Consider the following 20,623-nt stretch of genomic DNA (forward strand, 5'->3'; position numbering starts at 1 on the left):
CTCTGCTTTCCTAACGGCCTGTTACGTGATTGTACGACCGCTTTCACTCGTGGACGCCGTGCTCCTGGATTGTGAACCCGACCACCATGGCGGCCCGTTTGGAAACATGATGTGAGGAATAAATCATGTAGGTGTTGAATCCGTCTTCCTCTTACAGCGAGAACAGATATCCGAAACCTCTTTTTTCTAGTCTAGTCGAGTTCAAGCGACGAGTTTTACTCCTCATCCCCCAAAACACACAGCAGCCAACAACAGAGACTGAAACTGAAGGTACCATAACGCCCTGTGACATTCAAGTCGGCCCCATCTTACTCGGTGCATTTAAGGCCAAGTACGTTCTTCTGACACCGACACTGTCCGGACATCTCATCGCACGCCGTGTCGATGGCACCGCCCAGATCACACTCACAACCTGTGAGGCATGAAAAAGTCACCACTTTAGTAGTTCATCCACCCTCTCTGGACGAAAGTTATATACTGTATTCTCTGAATAGAACTGCAACAGGCTAATAAACCACTGGAGGTTTGCTGGTTTCGCCCATTGAAACCTTCGGTAGAGTGTTGAGGGTTGACAGCCTGCATGTTCATTCATTGCTCCTTATGTGATAATCTGCTAAAGTAACATCGTTTAAAAGAACATAATATGTAAGAGAGACGTGGTGAAGGAGGGTAACTTACCTTGACAACCAAAATAGTCTTTTTTCTGCAACAGGAAGTATCCGTCCTTACAGGTTTCACATGCATGCCCACATGCGTTGGGCTTACAGTGACACTGCCCGCCTTTCTAAACAAACAAATAATCATGAGATTAAGAGACAAACCAAATAAATATAACAACAACTGTAAAAACAAAATCAGTCACTGCGAGTAACTCACCTGTTCACACTCTCCAACGGCACTCAGGGTGCCCTTCAGCTCACAGCGACACTCTGACGCGCGGAGCGAGAGGGGCAGTGGTTAGGAAAGCACAAAGGGGCACGTGCAGCAAAGACACTCTGATTGCATGATTTTGTCTTGTTCGTGGGCAAAACGGAACGGCACAAAAACCCCACAATCTTTACAGATCTGCACGTCAAAGGCCCAAAAGAGGTTCACGGCTTGCTTTCAACGCATTGAGTGAAACGTCCCCTCAATGTCTGGCCAGTCAACCAGAGGAAGCTCTTTTGTCCGGTAGTGCGGTAAAGGCAACATTCTGGACATAGGCTGAAGCTGTTGGGGGGGGATGAGGGCGGTATTGTTTTAAATACAGTACTCATTACTGAAAAGTCACACTGAAATCAGTTAACGGGACTCAGTCTGCATTTGTGTGTTATTCCTCAGCTCCCTTCTGAGGGACAGGAAGGCCGATCCGGCCTTGTTGACAGGGGTAATGTTGACACATCCTCTGAGAAAAAAGGGGCCAGGACCCCCATCAGTCTGACTGCCTTGTCAGATTGGGAACAAAACGTGTTCAGTGATCACAACTAATACTCGTTGAGCAAAAAAAATAAGACCGAGTCACTTTGCTGACAGTCACTTGAGTTATTTTCCTACAAAGTCAATAGATTTCAGTTTGCTCTCGTCAGCGCTGCTGTCACTTACCGACACATCCACCAGAGTTGTCTGTGGCCAGTTTCCAGTACAGAGGTTTACAGCTGTCGCAAAGGGTTCCCTCTGTGGTTGCTACACAGCGACACGCGCCCTGTAAAGACGTCTAAAATCAGACGCCTGCATATTGTACCATAGTGCCAGTTTTTCCGAAATTGCCGTTACTTCCAAATCTAGCGCATGTCCCAAAATAGAGCAGGTGAAAACCATCCAGAATCTCTTTGTTTTTCTGCCTCTGCCAAAATGGAAGGAAGTCTCTTTTCCTTTAGTTTGATTGCGTTTACATTTCAGAGCAAAACAATTGCTTGTGAAATTAGCTGCAGGGCTGTGTTATCAGTGCTACAACTGTGAGGTCACGTAAATCCACACCCAAAGGGCCCCGGGCTGGAATTAGACCCGAATATAACCATGGGCAGAGTTGGGCTTCTGCAGAGAGAGAAATGTTTTTTTGGACGGGCATACCGATTGAGGATCAATGACCTCAGTTCCTCCTGGGTTACACACGTTGATGGGCCCTGGAAACACAAAATGAATTCACAACAAAGTAAAATACATGAGTCGATCATGAACACGTACTGTTACTCTTTGTATTGGATTATCAAACGTGGCGCAAATGTCTTTGTATTTTAAGAGCGAATAAGGAGAACTATCTACACATGATAAAACCTTTATGTTGCAATACTAAAACTTTCTACATGAAATACCGCTGGTCCCTCGGATGCTCCCAATATGACTTCATTCGTAAGCAGGACGTCTTTGGATGTAGTTACCTGAGCACCCGGGGAAGCTGAGTCCAGAGGCGCAGCGGTCACACTGCTGACCCACCAGCCCCGGGAGACACAGACACTGACCCGACACCGGGTTGCAAACGCTGCCGTATGAGCCTCCCTGTGAACACTGACACACTGGGGACAGGAAACACGCTGAAGTAAGTCATCAGAAATCCAAGCGTTGACTCTGGTATGAAAACAGGTTTAAAAATGATCCCTGTGGGGGGTTTTTTCTTCCATAACGTGATTTCCCTCTGATTCCCAGTCGTCTATTCTCGGCAATGTGATTCCCTAGAAGGAAGTGCATACACTTCTCATGCTCCTCTACTCTGAAAAGCTTGTGTCGTGCAGAATACTTTAATAAATAAATGACAACTGTGGGAGCGCGACGCCGCAATAAGCCCAGCGAAACAAGCGGCCACATTTTTTCCACAGGCGCTCAGACGCCGGGCGGCCGATCGGTTGATCCGTCATAGTCACGCTGAGGGATCAAGGCCACTCACCAGCACAGTCGGGGTATCCGTAGTGGCCCGGTGCACATTGGTCACACTCCCGGCCCGTGTAGTTGGGAAGGCAAACACACTGGCCACTCGGAGCGCAAACGCCGCCGGCCCCGTCACAGGCGCACGCTGCAGGAAGAGACGCGTGGCGTTTGTGAGCTACACCGTTAGACACTGCTTGTTCCTCTTGAGAGTCAAAATAATCAATCATGCATCCGTACAGGAGAGCAGGGTCATCAGAGAAGCCACACAGAGTTAGTTTGGAAGTCATGTAAAAACATGGATTTATGCTTATCGTAAAAAATGACACTGATGATGAGAATAAATAGATTTCTGTTGGTCCAGGTGTCTCAGGAGGGTCATTTTAGGGATCCTTGCCGTTAAAAGGCTTTAGCTTGAACAGCTCGAAGTGAACCTGCTCCAGAATCTGACATTAACATCTCGTGGCAAAATGAATCACGCCGAATGCCCAGTGGCCCGGTGACTCTTTCTCACCCCGGCAGTCGGGGAAGGAGTGGCGTCCCGATGGACAGCGGTCGCATCGCTCCCCTTCCACACCCTGACGGCACAGGCAGCGGCCTGCGGCATCGCACACCCTGTCCGCCGTGCCTCTGTAGTCACATACACACGCTGCGCACAAACACAAACACAAACACTAGTAAAGGAATGGAGTTGTAAAGAGTTGCACCCTAAAGCTTGCTTCTAACCGAGCTTCTAAACGAGCTCTTTCCTCGGGCCAGGAGCTGAACTACAGGAGAAGGACAAATACTTCCGTCTTCTGAACTAATCTCATATTGTGGCACGCGCTGGTACGGCTGCATTAGTTCCCGCGTCTTGGCGAGCTTCCCCTGGTATGTGAACCGACTCGGCACTAAGGCAAGACGGCCACTACGGAGGCTGCCACTGCTCTTTGTCGCAATGCAGCTCCAGAACATTAAAATCATTGTTTGTTTTTGATGATAAAACTCCATCTTAAACTCCAATAAGACGCGGATAAAGGTCTTTGTTTTAATGGGAGCACTGTTTTTTCTAATAATGCATTCCCCAGCTTAGAGGAAACCAAAAATGGGAATTTAAAACACAGGGGCCATAACTAATAATAGACTGGTTAGTTCTCACGTTCACAAATGACCATCGCTTTCCTGAGAGGACATTGACCACTTGAACTTAAATCCCAACTGATGGACAAGATCGTTTAGGACCAACAGTGTGTTGCTAAAAAAATTGCGAGAATTCTCTCTCATTCTGACAATATACTATAATTTTTTTTATGCCAGTTTGGTTTGGAGACCTATAAATGTTATCTGACTTTTAGCCTCAACATTTAACCAGTGGTGCCTTAAGGTCTTCTAACCCCTTCAGCCAACCTGGGCTGCCTGTACGTTAATGCGACTCAAAGAAAAAGGAAAATCCCGCCTTGTATAAACGTTGTTTTCCTGTGTTTTTTAGATTCAGTAAATGCAATTATCACGGCTTAGCTGTGCGAACACCTGGCAGCACAACAGCACACAATCACACTCACGTCGACAGCTGGGGGAGCCGAAATAACCGCGAGGACAAGCGGTGGGCTCTTAACAGAGAGAGAGAGGAAAAGGGCGAAATAATTAGGATCAACGGGGACGACATTTAATGACTGTTTAAAGACATCGTTCAAGATAAACTGTGGTATGAGAAAGTGTTGTTGATGGGACTTACCCACAAAAGGTCCTGCGGGGGATTGGGTGGTCGTCGGGTACACGGGATATCCTGAGTGCAAACGATATATTTAGAATTTAGATCTCTACTGATGGGGAACCGTGAAGTCAAATTAAAAGTTCAATTTCATTCATCACAGCGGAGAACTGATTTTATTTAACCCTTAAACTCTCAGTCGGTATATATGATTGAATAATGTATTGACTCTAACCTGATTGAGCCATTTATATTACCTTTATTGAACTATGTTGTTGTAGGATATAATTAAAAATCGTTATTGACCAGAAATTACAAATGCAAAGAAATGCTTTTCACTACTTTTTTTCTTAGTGATGAAAAGGACATTAAAGGGCTCCACAACATACAAAAAAACAAATGCAGTCAGAGGGAAACATTGTTTCAAGGAACAGTTCACAAATAAATTGTATCTCAAACTGACTCACAGACCTTAAATAATAGAGTCAGTCACAGAAAAGAGTCCTCGTAAAGAGGAAGGACTGGGTGTCCCTTCGCGCTCGCAGCCTAATATCACACTAAGATAAGATGAGGGAACTATCTTCTGTGTGTGTGTGTGTATTGTGGGCATGGTGGTCAATGCCAAGGCATGGACACGAATCCTCCTGCATTGAATTGCATGTATTATACATTGTTCATTCTGTACAAATGGCATCCATTGTAGTCTGTCCATCCCGGGAGTGGGATCCCTCCTCTGACGTTCTCACTAAGGTTTCTTCCCTTTTTTCCCTCTTGGAAGGGTTTTTTCATTTTTTGGGGAGTTTTTCCTGTGCCGATGGTGGGTTTTGGGACAGAGGATGTTGTATGTGTACAGACTGTAAAGCCCTCTGAGGCAAATTTGTAATTTGCAATTATGGGCTATACAAAATAAAATGAATTGAAAATTGAATTGAATTGAAGGCATACTTCCCTCCAGGGAAGGGAAGCGCCTGAAACACAAAAGGCTGAAACTGATCCCAGACGTCACAGATTAGGTTTCACCTGACTGTACTGACACTGTGCTCCCACACACAGACACATCACTGTGCTCTCAGAGCCAAAAAGGGAGATGGGCAATGTTTAAGGGTTAATTGGGTATCCGTTATGTGATAAGATTAAAAAAAGGAAATAGGATAAATACTCACGAATGCACTGAGGGTAGTAAAGGAATCCGTCCGCACAGCGATCACAGTTTTCTCCAGCAAATTGTGTCTTGCAGATACACCTTCCTGACTCCATCTCACAGCCGGCTGTGGTCCTTTCATCACACCTACAGGCTGTTGGGGCGGCATGTTTCGTTTTTCTCAATCAACATTGATCTACAGATAAATGTGCAACGCACAGCGGGGGGGTGGAGCCCGACATCATTAACATTCATATCATTTTCATCTGCGGTTGCTACGTGCCCCATTTTTCCTTCCAGAAAGCCTATTATTCTCCAAATCCTCTTAAAAAACCCCGGATATAATTGCGTTGTGACGTGCAAACGCAACTGGCAGCTATTTATATGACAAGTAATGTAAACAAGAGTGGAGCCCAGTTTAGCAATACTACAAGTGCCAGCGGTATTTGTGTCTCGACCAAGACAACCCGCTGAGAATAACAAGTTTTGGCTTCACTTGTTTATCATCGGGGGAAGTTGCTGTTCACATTGACTCGAGCGCTCCATATCACTGCGCACTCAAATTAGCAGGTTAGCTTTGACGTTTTAGCTTTTAGCTCAGTGGCAACCCCGGAAGAAAAAAAAACGGAAATCCCACAAATGATCGGTCGTAAAAAGACTATTTTCTCTTTACTTGACTACTGAAATGAGATACACAGCGTTTGGTGGCTAATAATATTTTGTGCTGAAAGGCAGCTATTTTCTTACTAATTACAATTTCGCTTGTAACCGCATCATAAAGCAATAAGGTACTTGAGGCAGTACTTTATCTTCAATAATATAACTGTTCGTGGGTTGCTGGCCTTCGGGCCTAACAACCCCCCCGAACTGTTACATTATTGGACGATAAAGTACCTTATTGCTTTAATATGTTATATTTTATGAATATGCTTTAATTGCATTAATTAAAGCAGCATAATTTACAATTATCAACAATAATTTAAATAAATATCTGAGTACAACTAAACCAGTAGCAAAGCCAATGACAAAAGGAATAGAAAACACTAAAATAAATCCGATCAAAAATCGATTCAATTCAATGTAACTTTAAATGAAAGGGACATCCACAGAAAGGGCAACTCACGTATGCATCCAGCGGGAGACTCGGGAGGGATTCCATAAGGTCTGTAGAAACCTTCAAGGCATCGCTCACAGTTCACTCCAGCAGTGTTGTGCTTAATAAGAACACAACAATTTGACGTGAGCCACAACTCGTACAAAATGAAACAGTAAAGAGTCCATTTGACACAATGCTTTTGTGTACACTTTTGTACACTACACTTGTGTGCATCTGGATCATATTTCAGAGGGACGTCATATTAATATAACACACATGTAATTTATTTTAACAAAAGAAACTGGAATAATTAGAGCAAAGTATGTAAATGAAATGAAGTTTTGGCCTGGACAAACTAAAATTGCGCAATGCTAATATAACTTTTTATACTTTTTTCCCTTACACCCACCACACAGTGGAATCAGTTTAGACTTGACATGAATTTCATACCTGACAGTTGATGCACACTCCGCCTCCGTCGTACCTTCCGAAGGTGTCTAAACTTGCTCCCCTCTTTTCCACCTCTGGGTCGTAATAACAGTCAGAGGCATGGGAGAAACACTGGCAAGCTAAGAAGGAAACCCCCGAGACACACACACACAATTATTCTATATGCCTAACCAAATAACCTCTTACTGCCAGGTCTGTGTTTGAGCACCTTAAGCTACTCATTGTAAAAGTAGGAGGTTTATGTCTGCCTGTTAAATATCAAGAGAAACTATAAAATCCAAATCAAACAAGAAGGTACATCCTCTTCCTGAATGTCTCAGTAATGTTCATGAGGGGTTAGGGTGCATTTCCACTGCAAGAGCGCACCGATTAGAGACTCTGATTCACCACTTCTCTCTCTCTTTGGTGGCTGCTACAAGGTCATTTTTCATGGAGGGAAGATCTGTCAACAGTCCAAAGCAATTAGATTGCGGCTGACACAGACGCTGCAGGCCGACTGCATGGCTGCAGGACTCTCAGGTAGCCTCTGATTACCGAGCTGAGCCTGTCATCCTGCAGCTGGTTGTGCGCTGTGCTGTTCTTTACACATACCGTGTGAGTAATGTCCTCTCAACTCTTCACTGAGGTTCTCTCTTCGGCGCCATAACAGGGCATCGACAACAGGGCTTAAATATCAGAGGCGGGAGGACGCTTGGGTCCGCTGACTCTGGGGCCGTACATCGAGACGCGCAAAGGCTGCGTCTTTTCTTGCGACTGAACCGCCGTACACGCTCACTTACGATAACACTCGTTCGGAGTGTCGGGAGCGGCGACGCGCCATGGCTGCTGGTGGAAGCCTGGGCAGCAGCGGTCGCATGACTCGCCGCAGGTGTTGTGTTGGCACTCACACTGGAGTCTGCAGACAGAAGATAAAAAGATAAGACACGTGGATTTAGTGACGCTACGTTTCCATTGTTTCAAAGCAGCGCTTTGTGACATATTATGCCTTTTAACTATTTACAATTTAAACAGAGCAACTAAAGCTCCCTGCTGCCCTGTGCGATGGTGATGTCGATTATCGTCCTTCCTCAACAAACACTCACTAGATTACTTCACCAGATTAGCAGCTTCTCTTTGCCTCGGTCAGTCATCTCAGTACAATGTTCATACACAAGAGTCCATTGGACAAAAAGTCGATTAAGTTCATGAATGAACACACGAAATAGATTTTCTGGTTTATGTTTCACATCCAAGTTGACTTTTAAAATGTTTATAACAAACCGGTTTGACAAAAGCATTGTGCCACATGTTTATAGCCTTAAGAAGAAAAGCATTACTAACCTGTTGGGGTTGTCCTGGTAACGCCCCCGGGCACACACCTGTGCATGGCCATGACAAACACAGCGCCCGCCGATGCTGATGTCTTTGATACTGTAGTAATACTGTTAAGAAATAGGGAAAATCAGAACTGAGTCACACGGAGCCAACCAGAGCCAAGGCTCGTTTTACGGAGTAAGATTAGAATCAACCGGTGACATCACCGATTCATTCTCAGCATGTCTAGTAAAGATAATTTACTGAGGTTTCAGTTCAGACTTGAATCTTGGAGGAACATTTCTAGAAGTCTTCCAGGAAACCAGAGCGAGGAAAGTAAGCTTTAACTTATATTCCACGTGTTTCTCCACGAGGACCCGGCAAGGATGAATGTGTGCGCAGGTGCCGACATGCCGATGCGTCCGTCTCAGCGGTGATGAAAACTGCTGCTGGGTAGTAAATGCGGTTTGCCCCGAACAAGAATCTGCCAGCACGACGCGGTTGCGTGAGGGGGCGCATAAGAGGCCTCACCCTGCGTGTGACGGTGGGGTCTCTCTGGGCCTTGGAGATCAGGTGACCCAACAGGGTGCTGGTGCGGAGGAAGCGCAGGCGGATGTTGGTGGCCTTCGTGAAGTCTTGTAGCACTGGCGAGTAGGTGAAGTTTTTGGACCCCGGCCGACCGGTTATTAGAGAAACCACAATCTGTATAAAGTAAATGTTTTTAGTTTTTTTTTACAGGATGGCTTTTTTGAAAAATGTAGAAATGTGGGTTTAGTTTAATGTGATATTTTACCTCTCCGTTCTCCAAAGGGACGATGCGTGAGTACTCTGTGGTGCAGAGCTGGTCGTCATCGTGTACTATACGAGCATTGGGCTGCTTCCCGAATGTTTCAATACACTCACGCTTGGAATCTGCCAAAAAAAGAGTATTCTTAAAGTCCCGTTACCCTTCAATCCCTTATTCTATTCATTTTTCATTTTCAGTGTTACTAGATGGATCCATCCATCCATCCATTGTCAAACCGCTTATCCTGCACGCAGGGTCGCGGGGGGGGGGGGGGCTGGAGTCCATCCCAGCCAACTTCTACGGGCGATAGACGGGGTACATCCTGGATGGTCGCCAGCCAATCGCAGTACTTGATGGATGGCTTCTGCAATTCTACTCTCTATTGTCAATTGACATAGTACTTGAAACATTGACAGGGGTTGTGTTTAGATTCTCACCTGAAACTCTGACATCTGATATTGAAGCGGTCAGAGTAAAATATGTAATATGTGAAATATGTGTGATTTTGTACTATTATTCTTAATCGGACACTCGCAGGAAGAGTGTCTTGCAGTATTTTGTGAAAAAAAGAAACAAGGACTGAAAGCTAAGTGAGCGTGTGAGAGTTGACTGTACTGAACATGATGGGAAAGAGAAACTATACAATTGTTAATCTGATAAGTAACAGCTGTGTCTCCTGGCAACCTGTGTGCCTCCCGGATATCAGACATCAGAGCTCAGATGTGCCGACTCAGCCAATCTGGAGCATGTAACCAGGTATGAGGCTCAGGTACTTTACCTCACAGGCCTGCTAATTACGTTCAACATTCGCTGCGTTCCACCTCAAATCATGCAGGTGTCATACTGACATTTATCCAGGAATTCATCTAAAGATGTAACGTCTGGTTGTTCTCAATTCCTTTTTTCCCACAAAATCAAAACACACACACACAAGTCTTAAATTCTTAAGCAGGGTGATCGGTGGGCTTGGATTAAATGTGCGCTAGGAGACAAATTTAATCGGTCTTCACAATGCGGCTTTTTTCTTTTTTTGACTTGTCATGGCAGGAAGAACACAGGTGTAAATAATAACGGTAATAATGTCTGCGTTGCATTCAGCAGTGGCAGCTCCGGGGCTCTGACGCTCTACATGATGGATCTCTGGCATGGCTTAGCGGGGCATTGAGACACACACCTGTGCATTTCCTTGTATATAGTTAAAATGTTTGCCACGAAAAGGCCCTTTTTTAAAAGAAAATCCGATAATTATAATTTAACTGCTATTTATTATAAAGACAAATCCATCTGTGTTAAGAAGTGGTTGCTTCTCTCCTGTGAGGTTAAATACTATAGCTTTAGCTTCCAATTACCAGCCCGTAATCTTAACTCCAGAGAGAAATGAAATCGTAACATCTGATCCGTTGTGCAACTCTTGAGTCAGTGTGAAGGAAGTGTAAAAAAACGCTCAGATGGAAACTTACGTGCGAAATACTGCCAGGGGTTGAATGTTCTCCCGTTGTCCACAGAGCGCTCCAGCACCCAGAGGTCAGGTCGAGGTGAATTAGCAAACTTGAGGAGGACGTACGCCACGTGGAAGAGCTGAAAAGCAGGACGCAAAGAACACGCTGAACAAAAAGCGGTCGTTGTCTTTATGGCCCCAGTCTTGGCAGCACAGTCTTATTTCCTTTCTTGTGAAAGCACGACCTCCGTTTTATCTCTGCGTACCATCTAATGACTTTAATTAGGATGGATCCATTACACAGAGGGAAGGTCGAGGCCTCCCGCGCTGTGCTTTTAGTCCTGCTGTGTGGCCAAACACCAAAGTTTGACATTTGTCAGCATGGCTTCAATACAAAATGATGCAGGTGCAGCCGGTTTAGTGAAAAGATATCAGCTAAACCCACATGATTCAGGTTGGTTTTCTGAACTCTGCATTTCCACCTTCCATCACAACACGCAGTTCATTCAAGGGCACAAAATGATGCCAGTGATCGTTTCTGTCAACACTTCCTGTCAGGCTCAGAGCAGAATGTTTTCTTTTGCAGTTCATCAACATCATCAATCCCCAAAACCCAGTGACTTCAGCTCGGTCGAACATTGTTCAACAGAGAGGTAATTTGTGATATTCAAAGCTCTCTTTGTTGTGGTCTGGCATGGCAGTGGCATTGGAATGTAAACCCTGTGACACCCACCTGGACGTGACACCTGCCGTGTCAGCGGAGAGCCGAACCTGAGGCTGAGCGACTCGCCCTCCTCTTGTTTCCATGAGGCTGAAATGATCTCGGTGTAATTTCAGTTCTGGCGTGGATCCCAAAAGCAAAATTTCACGTGATTTAAAAACGTGGGGCCGTTGGCATATAGGCTGCATATAGGCTGCATATAAGCTGCATATAGGCTGCATATAAGCTGCATATAGGCTGCATATAGGTTGCATATAGGTTGCATATAGGCTGCATATAGGCTGCATATAGACTGCATATAGGCTGCATATAGGTTGCATATAAGCTGCATATAGGCTGCATATAGGCTGTATATAAGCTGCATATAGGCTGCATATAAGCTGCATATAGGCTGCATATAGGCTGCATATAGGCTGCATATAGGCTGCATATAAGCTGCATATAGGCTGCATATAGGCTGCATATAGGCTGCATATAAGCTGCATATAGACTGCATATAGGCTGCATATAGGCTGCATATAGACTGCATATAGGCTGCATATAGGTTGCATACAGGTTGCATATAGGCTGCATATAGGCTGCATATAGACTGCATATAGGCTGCATATAGGTTGCATATAGGTTGCATATAGGTTGCATATAAGCTGCATATAGGCTGCATATAGGCTGGAGCTAATGTAGCGGCCCTGGGGAGTAAAGGGTTGGATGAAAACTGTGCCTAAGATGTTGTGTGCCATTGAAAATACAACTAATTGCTCTTGGCTGTCTTCTCTCTGAGAGAGAAAAAGGGCATGTCCTCACTAGTCTCGCATCCCTCAGCGCCTTGATAAAAAGCCCCAGCAGGCATTTGAAACATTTAGGCCGCTGTCTCTCCTTGCACGAGACAGCGAGCTACGCTAACACCCGTGTCAAAGCCAAAGAGCCATGGCCCGTGTGTCAAGATGGAACCACGATTCTGCCGATGGATTTCTCCCCCCCAACCCTGAAGTATATCGGTCTGAAGTTCAAGTAGCTTTCGGGTTGATGGATTGTGAGAGGGTTCAGAGGTCAGCTCGACTTTTCTTTCTGTAAACTGCAGATTATCTCACACAAATAACACAGTCATTAGGTAGCAAACAGCCTACGTTAGCTTCTCTGACTATGTAGTCATTGAGGAAAACGATGACAAATCTGTAAGTATATTAAATAGCTTTCTGACCTCCACTTTGAGCGGAGTTGGTCTTGAACCAGAAAACAATCCCACTCACGTGCAACAGAATGTTGAAAAAAAGGGTTGTGGGCCGTCACGTAGTTTATAACAGCAACAAGTATTTAGCGGTGAAGCAGCCTTTTGTCAATGTACTGGATGAGGAACAGGAGGAAGTGTGGTTCACAATGACATCCGACAGGCCCACAGAAAGGGAGGCGGGGGAGTGAGATGGGGGGAGGGGAAAAAGGGGTGAGGGGTGGGTGAGGGGTGGCAAGAGACGTGCTGGCTGGCATGACCCATCTCAGATTCCAAACATAGCGCCGCATTTCCTTCCCTCCTAATGCCCCTAAAGTGCAGAATGCCACTGCTTTCAGAAACATCTCAATGCACAGCAGTAAAAATACACACTGTACACAAGTATTCTGTACATGAAGACAACGAGGGTAACAGTGGGCATTATCCGTTCCAGGTCGGCTGCAGTTCATTTACAAAATATGTGTTATCCACTGGCATTGAACCAGTGGTTCTCAGTGCTTTTTCAGCAGAATTGGTGTTGTTTTACATAGTGGACTAGTGAAATGATGAGTAATAAATGCAATACAGTCAAGCAGGAAAAAAAGTATTTCATGCCAAACGGACCTTTTAGTTTGTAATAAACATCACTAGTCACTAGTTATCACCAGTGGTGATGTTGCTCCCTGCTGTGTGCTACTGTACATCCTTACTGTACATTTAAAAAGGTTCTTCTAATTCATAATAAGCGATCAAAATGCTGAAAGTGTGTAAATTCTGTGTTCTGAAAAGTAATTTTGCTTAAAGCAACTGTTTCATAAACCCAGAAATCATGACTTGATTGGTCAAGACAGACGTTGAAAAGGTATTTTTTGGCGGAAACGGTCCCTTTAGTTGTGGTCAAACTGTGGCGATGCCATTTTACTCCAACGGTGACTTGAGACATGGTGGAGAATAAATCTCTGTAAACAAACCCAACGAGGAACAGGCAGCGTGATCTCTGAGGTCAGCGCCCGTTCGCTGGAACGTCTCCGTCTCTCCATCTGTGTGCCGCCAGTCTAAACACACACCCTTGAAATATGTCCAGCGCCTACGTATTGTTTGCAGGGAGCGTGAAATATTGTGATGGCATGTTAAGTACTGCACTGCAGAATTCCAGAGTTGTAGAAAGACGTGAAACAGATTGACCATCTAGTGGCAAAGCCCCTTGTAATAACACTCGAGCAGAGCCCTCCTCTGCACCTCCTCAATCCGCTGTCTCGTGCCAGGAGGTTTTTAGTGGAGTGGGTGGGTGTCATAAAGGTCAGGGGTCGAGCTGCGCCAGGCACACAGGTTGACATCGACCGTCTTTGACCCCCACCTCTCAAATTCCCCCTATAACAGTGTCACATATACAAGGTGTAAAGTGTAATCCCGACCTCTAGTGACCTTTTAATTAACAGCACAGCAACATAGCCAACCGGGTCCCTGTGTCAACAACATAGCAACATTTTCCCTTTTGCCTTTTGACAAAACACCTGTGGCCGTGTGTTGTCATTCACATTATTGACCCGTGGGAGTTAAATGATTAAACGGTGTGTGACAGCTCAAGAGCGATTAACGTACAGGTTCAAGCTGCAGCAGCTCTGCCTCGCCTCATACATGCGTGCCTGCGTTTCAGGAAGAGCTGTGGAGGAGTGCGGTAAGCTTGATTGCGTGATCCCTTGCCGGTTTCTACTGCTGCCGATCCTGCCACGTGGCTCTCCTCCCTCATAATCGCTTTGTGTTAATCAAATGAACTGTACTGTAAAACGGACTGCTATGGAATTTCTCAAAGCTTTCTCAATCAGAACCTACTGTGCCTGCGATAATTACTGTTTGTTTGTTTCATAATCCACGCATTTGGACTAGGGATGCTCTGATGACATTTTTTCAGTCCTGATACCATTGCGATACCAGAACTCGAGTGAATCAAATACTAAAATATGGTATTATTAACAATATTTAAGCCCTGCAATTGGCTGGCGACCAACCCCGGATAGACGCCAACCCCCCCACGACCCTCTGTGCAGGATAAGCGGTTTGCAGATGGATGGATGGATTAACAATATTTAACTTCTGTATACATTTGTCATGTATTTGTTATCATGGTTGTATGGCTCGGCTCATGTTAAACTCTTGCATAAAGGCAACCAATAGCACCTTCTTTTATTGTCCAGATTGACTTGTGTAAAATATTGCCACATATTTTGCCAGGCCTGGCAAATGTTGCACCTCCTGCTACGGACTAGCGCCTCCTCGATTGCTACTACGCATGTGCGACCTTCAACAGAAATGACACAGCAGCCACACGGCTCACTTGAAACTTCCATCACCAATTTTGGACACATGAAACTTTTTTCCAACTGGCGGACAAGTAAGCCGTCTCGCTTATCTCTGATCTGCACGTGCCCAGTAAGGATCGGAGTGTATGTACGGATCAGATCAGACTGAAATGTGTGGTTGTTATTGTTCCTAGGTTGTGTGAATGAACTGATAAATTAAGAGATATTTATTTGATTCATATACAGTACTTTATGTGCTGATACCTGCTCCAGTTTTTTTGCCTGCATCAAAACTGGTATCGGTATTGGAACAACTCTAACTCTAATGGTAATAGATTTAATAGCATGCGATGTATGCTACCACGTCGAGTTAAGACACACAGTACGTTACGAACCTTATATCTAATTTGATCTTATTATAAACACAGTGGTGCGCCGTCAGGGCCGGCTAAGCCTTCTCTGCCGGCCCAAACAGAATTAAAAAGTTAAATATATTTTACATTACATTACATGTCATTTAGCTGATGCTTTTATCCAAAGCGACTTTCAATAAGTGCATTTCAACCATAAGGATACAAACACAAAAGAACAAGAAACAAAGTGCCATTTCATCATCCATTCTAAGTACAATTTAAGTGCTACAATTTGTAGTGTTTTTTAGGTCAAGGTGAAGTCTGAAGAGTGTCTTGATGTCATCAATTTTCCAGACCCCAAATTCCACCCAAAGGGGACCACTGAGCCAAGAGGACTAAATCTACAGCGAGATCGGGGTCCTGCCGGAAGCCTCTGAGCCAGCTCCTGGGAGTCTGATGTGAGATCAGAGGAATGCAGCTCATAGGAGAGGGGGCATCAGCCTCTGTTAGCGGATCGGCCCTGCCAGACAAAGCCGGCTGCAGCCCAGTGGGGTGGAGCAGTTGGCCTCCGCTTTGTAACAATGCGACGTACAACTGTTTGTCTGCGTGACAGGTGGGCAGTGGAAGGGGAGAGGGGTGGTCTGGTGTATTTTCCTCTGTCTCCATGACAGAATTAGTTTAGGCTTTATGGTGACAAAGAAAGGGTAGCCAGAAGTTACAAGAGAACATTGCAAAAAGCCTGAAGTTCAGCTGCTCAAGCGTTTTCTGTTTCAAGCCCTGTACACAGTTGCTTATTGATGAAACTTAATTATGAACTCATATACAAAGCCTATTATCCAGCGTCAATGTGTTCAGGTTTACCAGGAACTGAACTTTTTTCTTCCATATTTGTCTGCAATACTCACTCTGCAATTACTGAATGTGCGTTTTAATTGGATCAAGAAAAAACATTTAGGTATAATATATATGTTTTGAAAATGTTTCAGCACAATATGTGTGGCAAACTATTGCATACTTGATGCAGAACTTTCCTCCCACTCTCACATAATTAAGAGCCCGATCATGTGGGTCCAGGAAACCTCCTGCTCTCTGACACATTCATTTGCATCAGTGCCTGGGTCAGCAAACCTGTCACCACCGATTAGCTTTTTCCACGTATGAATTGATAATAAACCCTTAGGAAGATGAATAGATGCCACATTGACCCCCACGAGCTTTTCCACATCTGACGTTACCCGTGATGCAAGGCCGCTGTACTGCTAACTAGCACGAGGTAGCTCTTAGCGAGTAGTAAATAGCTGCTGGGTTTGCCTGGTGTCTCAACACTCAACAGCTAAAGACAGGCGCTTACATCACTTCCATCGTCATGTCTCACAGACGATTTTGTCTCTGGCTTTGGACTAGATCTATTACAACCAAAATACACGGTGTTTGTTTAACAGCAAGTGAATCTATTCTTTCTCTAAGTTCTATATTCAAAACACACAATCAATTAGGAATACAACATATTTGCAAACCACTTGTTATTGACTCCCATATGTGATTTGGAGGTATGCAGCAATACGCAAGTGCACACATAAGAATCAAACAAAGTTCTATCGGAATGTCTCTTCAGTCAGAGTGCAGAATACAAGAGAAAGTGGATTGTTTTCAGTCGGGGACTCGTGTGTTTGTGTGCTTTTGCAGTCAAAGGCCTTTCTCACCACCAAATTACACCACCTCTCCGTTTTGGGGGGCCAGGTCACTTTCAGGGAGGCTTATTAAGAACCAAACTTCTGCAGGAGTCTAAGAGCACAGAAAGGGTGTCACACAATACCGCCTAGACAGATTCTAACACAAAAGGGGGCGACGGGTGCAAATAAAACATTCAAAACAACTTCAGTGGGAAGGTGGACCCCTAAGAGGGGGGATTAGGTTCCAGGGGAATGTCTCTCAAATTGAGTTCTTGGAAGTTCTGCCTCTTGACGATTGCAGAACTATAAGCAGTGCCGAGGCCATTGCAACAACCTGAATCAGATAATGTCAATTTTCTTGCACATACTCAGACGTCCCCTCCAAAAGGAAAAGCATTTATGCTTTTCATAGTTAATAGTATAGTTCATCATAGTCGCAGAGCGACTGATGTATTATACAAAATCTACCATATGTTGATATTCTGCAATAAATTAGTACAGAAAAAGCCGCAATACACTGGAACATTGTCAACACAGTAAACACCTGTTGCCTACAGGAATAATCCCCAGCCTTCACCTTTAATCCAGGAACATCAATCCAGGAACTATTCAAAACTTCAGTGTTTGACACCGACCAACCAAAAGCAGCTCGGTCTCATCGGATGGGAGACAGGGAGCAGTGAGCCCTGGTATGTCGGCCTCACATGGTATACGCTGGGCTCACTGAAGCACATAAGCACATGTGGTCAGGGCTCCTAAAATACACTCCCCCGAAGAACGGAGTGACTGGCCGTCCGATATGTGGTGTAAATGTTGAGAAGAATCAGAAGAATAGCTTTTCCACTGTCACTGCAATTAGTCAAACAGAGGTAGAAATCCCTGGAAGATGAACAATTATTTTGGTGGACACTGATGCATCTATGATGGGATGGACAAGAAATGCTTAACTGATTCTTGACTTTTGTCTAAAACAAAATGACACATAAAAAAATCCAAGGCAGGCTGTTATGTTAAGTTCAATTAAGGTCTTAATCTTCTATCAAATGCACCCATTTTGACACTTCCCCATGAAACAAACGAGCCATTTGTGACAAACACCATGTCTTTCTCTACAGAAGATTATTGAGGTCATTTCCTGGTTCAAGGTAGGGTTGGTTATGGGTCACGGGTTACGAGCCAAGAAGTCACAAAAACAAGGAGAAGCTCGTCATAGACTTTGCGCCGTGCTTATCAAAAGGAGATTTAGAGGCTAATAATTTAACTACAAGCACTCAGCCTTGAGAATTGAACCAGGATTTGTAGATAAGGAGCTGGGATGAAAACAAGTCTAAGACTACAGCCTTTCTACGATGAATGTACTTAGGCAGCGGTTCTTTGAGCTATTGCTAACATCAGCATGCTAACATGCCGTTTACCAACACAAAACGGTAGCGGATGGGAATGTTGTTTTCACGCAACAAATAAAGTATCGTGAAAGTGTTGATGTGTCGATGAGGCAAGATGAAAAGTCAGGAGATAAACAAAGTTACAGTTAATCCTTATGAGAACATGGAGGTCTGCACCAAAACAAATGCGCGGCAATGCCCCCGATAAATGTTGAGACATTCAAATTAAAAGTAAAGGACTAGAAGAGGCCTACTAGTATGACACTTGATATGTTTTCCTTTCTAATAATGCTCAGGTTTGTGTTTCAAGTACAGTTTTAGTGTGATTCTGGTCTTAGATTAGCTTTAACTCTGCTTCAAACAATCCTCTACACAGTAGAAGCGGAAACAGCTCTGCTAAAAAGGCCTCTCTCTCTTTGAACCTCACCCTTTTAACATAAACACCAACCGTGCTGGTATCCAATAGATCTGCTGAGAGCCGTATAGAAAACAGAGGAACAGCCACCTGCGTCGGTGTTGAAAGAAACCACAGAGTCCAGCCCACATAGTCCATTGAAAACATCATTTAGCCTGCGGCTTATGAGAAGAAATCGACAAAAGCTAACAAAGCCTCAAATGGGCAGTCAAACAACATGAAAGCTGGAATACCTGAGATTACACGAGAAGGTGATATTCAACACTTAATTAAACTCTGTAAGCTTCTCGAAGAAAAAACACATTCCTTCAAATACAAATCACGCAGTCCTAATAATCTAGTGAAACACTGGTTCTTTTTTGTCCACATTTGTGCTTTTTTTCCAATGCTGAATTTGTTGATTGGATACAAAAGGTTGCAAAGTTGCACACTGATAATGTTCTTATTAGAAAATGACAATCCGCCCCCAAAAAGGCGTGCCACACCCTTTTTTATCACAGCGTTTTTTTTCCTCTCCAGTGAAAAAAAGACTCAAGTGCGTAAAACAAATGTAGGGGTTGCAAACGGTGAGCGCTGTCGGTGGTTGCATCCGATGCCGCGAGGAGAAACATGTGTGAGACAGGTGTGTGTGTGTGTGTGTGATTGAGGTCATGGTGTATCAGTGAGGGCGGCCGGGTTGTCGTGCGGTTTGTAGTCACCACCCGAGATCCACGCTTTCTTTTTTTTGCACGCAGTAATACACGAATGCCCGTAACCATTCCCAAATAAACTGAGCATTACCTCGTATTAGACAGACATCTACGCGTGTACGTGTGAACTATCTTTAGCTGTGTGGGATCTTTGCTCAGCTCAGTCTGCCTATAAATAGAAATACAAAAGCCAACACCCATTGTGTGACGCATCGCCCGGTGGGAGTGCAACACGTGTGACCAGGAGCTCTTCTGTTGCTCTCTTTTAAAAAGCCACTCCGGGACTAAAGTTCTCCTCACAAAGAGGTCCAAGCGTCCACCTGCACTCTTCCAATTTTCGTTTTCCTGTCACTAATCCAGAGAACAAAACTGCTCTCTTATCTATAGATAATCGAGCGTGAGGTGCACTTTTTTTTTTTACAGGGGGCCAAACTCCTTCCTGAGACCACGGTCATGATGGAAGCGCATAAGCCGGCTGTGGGGGCGTGAATCTGATTCCTGGCAAGCGTCCGGCTGCAGGACATAAATCACATGACTGCTGGCTGAGGTGATAAAGCTCAAACTATAAACATAACCATATAACTCCCGTTGGAATACATTTTTCAAGAAACACCGGTCAGTCAAACAGTTGTCTATACAGCGTACCCCCCCCCCCAAAAAAATAACAGCAACAAGATGCGATTGGCATCCCTCGTCTCCCAGCAGCTGAATGCGGCAGAAAACCTTTCCTCCCGTGCCGCTGTAACAGGTGCTGCATTCTACCGTTGACGCACATCCCTCGCCACTCGCACTGCAGGCTGCAGCAGGTAAACAGCTGTGTAGAGTACGATAATCTCACCTGCCCGAGGTCCAGGGTCACATTCACCTCGTTGTAGCCCGCTCCCCTGGAGAGAGGGGGGCTCTGCCACCACCGCTCCGTCCCGTCGACGGCGTGGGTCACTGGGTGGGCTTTTTGGGGGTCAAGGGAGTTGCAGTAGTCACAGAACTGACCCTAAATGGTGTCAGATTGTTGGAGTTCAGAGACACGCACACCAAAATAATGGCAGAAAAAAACCCACAAGCAGGATGTCTAATGGAGGGAGGCCAGGGCCCCCGAGGCACATTGTACGTTTAGACATGTCCATGCCAAACTTATGTCAACTTCATGTAC

The 20,623-nt window shown here is 44.8% G+C and overlaps 1 protein-coding gene across 4 annotated transcripts in view; it reads right to left on the reverse strand.

The window, feature by feature from the left end:
* LOC120815920 (laminin subunit alpha-3) overlaps nucleotides 1–20,623 on the reverse strand; it is a 48,145-nt gene that overhangs the window by 26,791 nt on the left and 731 nt on the right. For all 4 annotated transcript variants that reach the window (XM_040171015.2, XM_040171014.2, XM_078098588.1 and 1 more), the window contains exons 2-20: nucleotides 20,312–20,464; nucleotides 10,756–10,873; nucleotides 9,302–9,420; nucleotides 9,040–9,210; nucleotides 8,536–8,636; nucleotides 7,995–8,110; nucleotides 7,216–7,334; nucleotides 6,793–6,883; nucleotides 5,692–5,823; nucleotides 4,553–4,603; nucleotides 4,380–4,427; nucleotides 3,353–3,487; nucleotides 2,861–2,986; nucleotides 2,358–2,492; nucleotides 2,050–2,102; nucleotides 1,582–1,681; nucleotides 877–929; nucleotides 679–784; nucleotides 313–412 (exon numbers count right to left, since the gene is read on the reverse strand). In XM_040171015.2, the coding sequence (XP_040026949.2) occupies nucleotides 313–412; nucleotides 679–784; nucleotides 877–929; nucleotides 1,582–1,681; nucleotides 2,050–2,102; nucleotides 2,358–2,492; nucleotides 2,861–2,986; nucleotides 3,353–3,487; nucleotides 4,380–4,427; nucleotides 4,553–4,603; nucleotides 5,692–5,823; nucleotides 6,793–6,883; nucleotides 7,216–7,334; nucleotides 7,995–8,110; nucleotides 8,536–8,636; nucleotides 9,040–9,210; nucleotides 9,302–9,420; nucleotides 10,756–10,873; nucleotides 20,312–20,464 (2,027 nt within the window). The remainder of the gene's footprint in view (nucleotides 1–312; nucleotides 413–678; nucleotides 785–876; nucleotides 930–1,581; nucleotides 1,682–2,049; nucleotides 2,103–2,357; nucleotides 2,493–2,860; nucleotides 2,987–3,352; nucleotides 3,488–4,379; nucleotides 4,428–4,552; nucleotides 4,604–5,691; nucleotides 5,824–6,792; nucleotides 6,884–7,215; nucleotides 7,335–7,994; nucleotides 8,111–8,535; nucleotides 8,637–9,039; nucleotides 9,211–9,301; nucleotides 9,421–10,755; nucleotides 10,874–20,311; nucleotides 20,465–20,623) is intronic.

The sequence above is a fragment of the Gasterosteus aculeatus genome, chromosome 3 (genome assembly GCF_964276395.1).
Source record: "Gasterosteus aculeatus chromosome 3, fGasAcu3.hap1.1, whole genome shotgun sequence".
Lineage (NCBI taxonomy): Eukaryota > Metazoa > Chordata > Actinopteri > Perciformes > Gasterosteidae > Gasterosteus > Gasterosteus aculeatus.